At 51.6% G+C, this 6,810-nt stretch overlaps 1 protein-coding gene across 1 annotated transcript in view; it reads right to left on the minus strand.

Annotated features, from left to right (window-relative positions):
- Window positions 1-259, minus strand: part of LOC132809083 (tubulin alpha chain-like) — a 5,400-nt gene extending 5,141 nt beyond the window's left edge. The window contains exon 1 of the mRNA XM_060822483.1: window positions 37-259. Within this exon, the coding sequence (XP_060678466.1) occupies window positions 37-157 (121 nt within the window). The 5' untranslated portion in view covers window positions 158-259. The remainder of the gene's footprint in view (window positions 1-36) is intronic.
- Between the last annotated feature and the right edge of the window lie 6,551 nt (window positions 260-6,810).

Below are 6,810 nucleotides of genomic sequence, written 5' to 3' on the forward strand. Positions count from 1 at the left end.
GCCCCACGACCCGGACCCTCCCCCCTCTCCTCTTACCGATCACGGTGGGCTCCAGGTCTATGAACACCGCCCGGGGAATGTGCTTTCCCGCCCCGGTCTCGCTGAAGAAGGTGTTGAAGGAGTCGTCCCCACCTCCGATGGTCTTGTCACTGGGCATCTGTCCATCCGGCTGGATGCCATGCTCCAGGCAATACAGCTCCCAGCAGGCATTCCCAATCTGTACGCCGGCCTGGCCAATGTGAAGAGAGAGACACTCGCGCTGCGGGGGGGGGGAAGAGAGAACATGGAACAATCTGCACAGTTCGGAGGCTAATGCTGCCTCCTGTCAGCTAAGAAGGAGCGAGAGACGTGGGGAGCAGCGAATTCACGCCCGATGTGTGTTGTGTGTGACGGCAGCTTGGTTCCTGATGGGATCCTCCATCCCCTCCCTCCTTTGAGTTGGCCTCACTGTATCGGTAAAAATGGACGCCTCCTAGCAGAGCGCTTCAGGGAACATCTCCGGGACACCCGCACCAATCAACCACACCGCCCCGTGGCCCAACATTTCAACACCCCCTTCCCACTCTGCCGAGGACATGGAGGTCCTGGGCCTCCTTCACCGCCGCTCCCTCCCCACCAGACGCCTGGAGGAAGAACGCCTCATCTTCCGCCTCGGAACACTTCAACCCCAGGGCATCAATGTGGACTTCAACAGTTTCCTCATTTCCCCCACCTCACCCTAGTTCCAAACTCTCAGCTCAGCACCGCCCCCATGACTTGTCCGACCTGCCTAGCTCCTTTTCCACCTATCCACTCCACCCTCTCCTCCCTGACCTATCACCTCCACCCCCTCCCCACTCACCCATTGTACTCTATGCTACTTTCTCCCCACCCCCACCCTCCTCTCGCTTATCCCTCCACCCTTCAAGCTCACTGCCTTTATTCCTGATGAAGGAACGTCGATTTTCCTGCTCCTCGGATGCTGCCTGAACTGCTGCGCTCTTCCAGCCCCACTGATCCAGAATCTGGTTTCCAGCATCTGCTGTCATTGTGTTTATCAGGCCTCACTGTATCCCTCCTGTGTGGATCCCCATGCAGCATTTGTTTTATGGCCCTTTCTCCAGCACATTCCCAACATCCCTGTTGACTTACCTCTCTGTTAGCGCTTCCCTCGCCCCCGGCCCCCTTTTGGAGGTTTCTCATCTCCCTGAGGTCCCTGTCATTGGGGATTACCTGGCTTCCCAATGGGCTCGACTTTCTCTTTCACAAAGAACCCCTTCTCTTGCTGTGGTTTCTCTCTGTCTCCCAGGGGATCTCCCTGTCCTCCTGATATACTCCTCCTCCCAATTGATTCCCATCCTTTGGTTCCCTGCTATCCCTGTGGCTTGATCCCTGCGAGTCCTCCCTGCACGCGCTCACCATGATCTCTGGCTGTTCTAACCGTTCCTGAGAATGTGGCGTGTGGGACATCGCTCGCCCTATTTATACTGCGCCCCTGCCCAGCATTCCATTCCACGGAACCGCGCTCTGATTGGCCACCGACAACGACGCGCTGCGGTTACCGAGCGAATCAACAACAGCAAACGTTCGGCGTTGCTCGGCGCCGGCGACATCACCGCGCAAACGGCGGAACCATTCGATCGCGCGGTTCTGTTGTTCGCGGATCACTCGACAACGCGGCTGTCAAATGGTCCTTAAATCAAATCGCGACCCGTAACACGGCCCATCGGCCAGACCCACCTCAGTTACCAACTAAAAACCCAAAAGGGACCAGAATTGGAAACAAACCCCAGAAGTTGCCGGAAAAGCTCAGCAGGTCTGACAGAACCTGTGCAGAGAAATCAAAGTCAGCCTTCTTCGTCCAGTCCGTAGAGACGCCGGATCCAGAACGTTACCTTTGATTTCTCTTCACAGGTGGTGCCGGACCTGCTGAGCTTTTCCAGCAACTTCCACCTCATTTTTGTTCCCAATTGTACCCTCATCTGTCAGATCCCAGCTCACCACGACAGCCATTATTCTGACACCATCCATGTGATGGTTCTGTATCAGAGATGCCAGTTGCTCTGTAGAGTGTGTGTTAGCTTTAGATCGGCTCATAAACTAACCATTCAACCCAGAGTCTGGGTCAGTGGTGCTGGAAGAGCGCGGCAGTTCAGGCAGCATCCAAAGTGCAGCGCAATCGACGTTTCGGGTAAAAGCCCTTCATCAGGAATAAAGGCAGTGTGCCTGAAGGGTGGAGAGATAAGCGAGAGGAGGGTGGGGGGGGTGGGGAGAAAGTAGCATAGAGTACAATGGGTGAGTGGGGGAGGGGATGAAGGTGATAGGTCAGGGAGGAGAGGGTGGAGTGGATAGGTGGAAAAGGAGGTAGGCAGGTAGGACAAGTCCGGACAAGTCATGGGGACGGTGCTGAGCTGGAAGGTTGGAACTAGGGTGAGGTGGGGGAAATGAGGAAACTGTTGAAGTCCACATTGATGCCCTGGGGTCAAAGTGTTCCGAGGTGGAAGATGAGGCGTTCTTCCTCCAGGCGGCTGGTGGTGAGGGAGCGGCGGTGAAGGAGGCCCAGGACCTCCATGTCCTCGGCAGAGTGGGAGGTTCTTAAGCGTCCTCCTGTCTTTCCTCACATGACCGTTCATTATCGCTCTGACCTTGTACAAAGCTTGGTTCATCAGGAAAGTGTGCTGTAGTCTACCTTGACCGAAAGCATTTGGACAACTCTCGATGTCCAGGCACTGCCTGGGAAGGATAAACTACTGATGGGCAATTACTCAGCATCCGGAACCCTGTGCGAAAATAGGAGACTTGAGTTTGAGCTGTAGACTTCAGAGGATTCGTGAAGACCTAAGACCTCGCAAGAGAGGCCTCTTGGTTCAAGATTGGTCAAAAGAATCAAAAAAGGAAGGGCCATTAATTTTTTGAATTAAGGGACATTGACGCAATTCTATCCAGCAACACAGAGGTTAAGGCTTCAGTGAAGTTATACAATTACATTTGAAAATTACACATTCTTTCTATTTTTTTTTAAGGAATAGTACAACCTTAATCAAAGGAAAGACCAATCACATATAATAAGGAGACGTGATTTACAGCAAGTTAATCCAGTGATATTTCCTGGGAAAAAAATCTTATTTACGTAAATTGTCCAGCTATGTATCATCGCTGATTCCTGAAGAAGGGCTCATGCCCGAAACGTCGACTCTCCTGCTCCTCGGACGCTGCCTGACCTGCTGCGCTTTTCCAGCAACGCATGTTTCAGCTCCGGTCTCCAGCATCTGCAGTCCTCCCTTTCGCCTCAAAGGCATGTATCAGTTCGAGGTTAGTTCAAATGGTCAATTAATGTGTCAGTATTCATTCCATGAAAACTCTATTATCCTCTTATCTTTGAATTTCAGCTTAATTCTGCGAATCTGCAGTACGTTTTATAGTATTCTTTTTAATCGAGAAACCACTTTGTGGTAAATGAAAATGTACAAAGATGTTGCTTCAATTCAAATTTTAGATCCTCATTCACACACACTTAACTGAGTAGTTACCGCAGGTAGGTTAGACATTGATACTTGTTCTAACACCTAGATAACTTAATAACTACCCCCCCCAACTCACTGCTGAACCCCTCAAATACACCCCTTGTTAGAGAGAAGAAGGTTGAGAGGTGACTTAATTGCGACGTATAAATTAGAAGTATAAATTGAGACATTATAAATAAGTGCTGAAAATGTGTTGCTGGAAAAGCGCAGCAGGTCAGGCAGCATCCAAGGAGCAGGAGAATCGACGTTTCGGGTATAAGCCCTTCTTCAGGAATGAGGAGAGTGTGTCCAGCGGGCTAAGATAAAAGGTAGGGAGGAGGGACTTGGGGGGACGTCGATTCTCCTGCTCCTTGGATGCTGCCTGACCTGCTGCGCTTTTCCAGCAACACATTTCTCAGCTCTGATCTCCAGCATCTGCAGTCCGCACTTTCTCCTAGAACATTACAAATAAGCCGTACTCTCCTCCCATTTATCTCTCAACACCCCCCATCCCAGGCCCACAAGCCTCATTCCTGATGAAGGGCTTATGCCCAACACACCGATTCTCCTGATCCTCGGATGCTTCCTGACCTGCTGTGTGCTTTCCCAGCCCCTCACTCTGGATATGAATTAAATTCCCTACAGTGTGGAAACAGGCCCTTCAGCCCAACAAGTCCACACTGACCCTCCGAAGAGCAACTCTCCCAGACCCATTCCTCAACCCTATATTTAGTCCAGACTAATCCACCCTAACCTGCACACCCCTGGGCACTACGGGGACAATTTAGCACGGCCAATCCACCCTAACCTGCACATGTTTGGAATGTGGGAGGAAACCGGAGCGCCCGGAGGAAACCCATGCCCGGCCGGAGTTGGTGGGTTTTGGGGGAGGGTGGGATTAATGTGCAAACTCCACGCAGACAATCGCCCGAGGCTGGGATTGAACCCGGGACCCTGGTGCCATGAGGCAGCAGTGCTAACCACTGAGCCACCGTACCACCTGACCCCGCTGTGACTCCAGCATATTTTGATTCCAGCATCTGCGATAATTTTTATTCCTGCTTCTAATTTTTCTTTTTTTTTTCAACTTCGAACGCTCCTGTTTATTTTTTTTGTCCCCTCAGCTGCTCCCGTTAATTCTTTTATTTTTGTCTTTTTAAAAGTTTTCTCCACACGACAGCTTATTTTTCCCCAGCAGTCGTGTGTCGTGTGTGTGTGTGTGTGCTGGTGTTGGAGACAGTGAAGAACAACGTATAAATCTTTATTGATATTCCACCCAAGTAGCCAGTGACAAGCAGTGCCCTCCTCAGAGGCCAATGCTGCGTGATCAAACAGTGAAGGGGAGGACAGGGTTTAAATCAAAATAGAGTTAGGGGGAGGGAATAATACACCCCACTCCCTGTGGTGTAAAACTAGAGGGAACCCACACAGACACAGGGAGAACATGTAAACGCCACACAGACAGTCACTCGAGGTGGGAATTGAACCCAGCTCCCTGGTGCTGTAGTGCTAACCACTGAGCCACCATGCCACCAGCTGACCCGCTGTGACCTCCAGCCTATTTTCTCCTGCTTTTGTAGAGTCTTAGAGATGCACAACAAGGAAACAGACCCTTCGGTCCGACCCCGTCCAGATATCCCAACCCGATCTAGTCCCACCTGCCAGCACCTGGCCCATATCCCACGAACCCTTCCTATTCATATACCCATCCAGATGCCTCTTAAATGTTGAGGTTGTACCAGCCCCCACCTCTTCCTCTGGCAGCTCATTCCACACACATACCACCCTCTGGGGGAAAACGTTGCCCATTAAGTCTCTTTTATATCTTTCCCTTCTCACCCTAAACCTACACCCTCTAGTTCTGGACTCCCCCCACCCCAGGGGGAAAAGACCTTGTCTATTTACCCTATCCATGCCCCCGCCTCATGATTTTATAAACCTCTAGTTCTGGACTCCCCCACCCCAGGGGGAAAAGATAATTTAGCACGGCCAATCCACCCTAACCTGCATCTCTTTGGATTGGGAGAGATACAAACTCCACATATACAGTCACCCGAGGCTGGGATTGAACCTGGGTCCCCGGCGCTGTGAGGCAGCAGCACTAACCACTGAGCCACCACGCCATCCACATTTTAGCATGAGTGCTGTCATCTGCAACCGTTAAGGTTTTGGGTCGCTGAATTGTATGGAAGAGTTTTCTCAGTTTTCTCCCCGTTTCTGCTAAATTTGGTTTTCATTGTTCCATGGGGGAATCCCGAATTATCTGCCATTTCTTAAGTCACAGGTGTGGCCAAGGGATCTATACCGTCTGTGGGAAACTTGAAAGGGTTCAGAAAAGATTGACAAGGATGTTGCCAGGGTTGGAGGATTTGAGCTACAGGGAGAGACGGAATCTGTTATCCCTGGAGCGTCCGAGGCTGTGAGCGTGACCTTATAGGTTCCCTGCAGTGTGGGAACTGGCCCTTCAGCCCAACAAGTCCGCACCGACCCTCCAATGAGTGACCCACCGAGATCCATTTCCCTCTGACTTAATGGACCAATCACTACGGGCAATTTATCACGGACAATTTACCTGACCTGCACATCTTTGGACTGTGGGAGGAAACCGGAGCACCCGGAGGAAACCCACGCAGACACAGGGAGAATGCGCAAACTCCACACAGTCAGTCGCCCGAGGTTGGAATCGAATCTGAGGACCCGTGTCCTGTGAGGCAGCGGTGCTAACCACTGAGTCACCCTTAGAGATTTATAAAAATCACAAGAAGTGTGGATAGGGCAAATATACAAGGTCCCTCTCCCCGGGGTGGGTGAGCTTAGAACTACAGGGCCATGGGTTTAAGGCCAGAGGAGGGAAAGGGACCTCCTACCCCCAGAGGGTGGTACGTGTATGGAATGCGCTGACAGAGGAAGTGGTGGGGGCTGGTACAATGACAACATTTAAGAGGCATCTGGATGGGGGGACGTGAATAGGAAGGGTTTAGAGAGAGATGGGCCAAGTGCTGGCACACAGGGACTGGATTAGGTTAGGATAGCACGGACAGGATGGGCCGAAGGGTCTGCTTCTGTGCTGCCCATCACTATGATCTAAATTGCACCTTCCAAGTACTACCATTTGAAGCCTTTAATGGTGCTAGGGGCATCAAATCAAAGAGGGCAAGAGCTGGTTGGGGGCTCAGGTCAAAACAGTGCATCAGGTAACATTGACCAGAATGGGGGCAAGGGAGAGAGAGAGAAAGACTACAACTCCCGGCATGCTCCGGCAGAAGGGGGCGGGCCCCACAGACGTCACTTCCTGCCACCGCAACCCGGGGGAAGAGATGAGATTGCG

Source organism: Hemiscyllium ocellatum, unplaced genomic scaffold (assembly GCF_020745735.1).
Source record: "Hemiscyllium ocellatum isolate sHemOce1 unplaced genomic scaffold, sHemOce1.pat.X.cur. R1, whole genome shotgun sequence".
NCBI lineage: Eukaryota > Metazoa > Chordata > Chondrichthyes > Orectolobiformes > Hemiscylliidae > Hemiscyllium > Hemiscyllium ocellatum.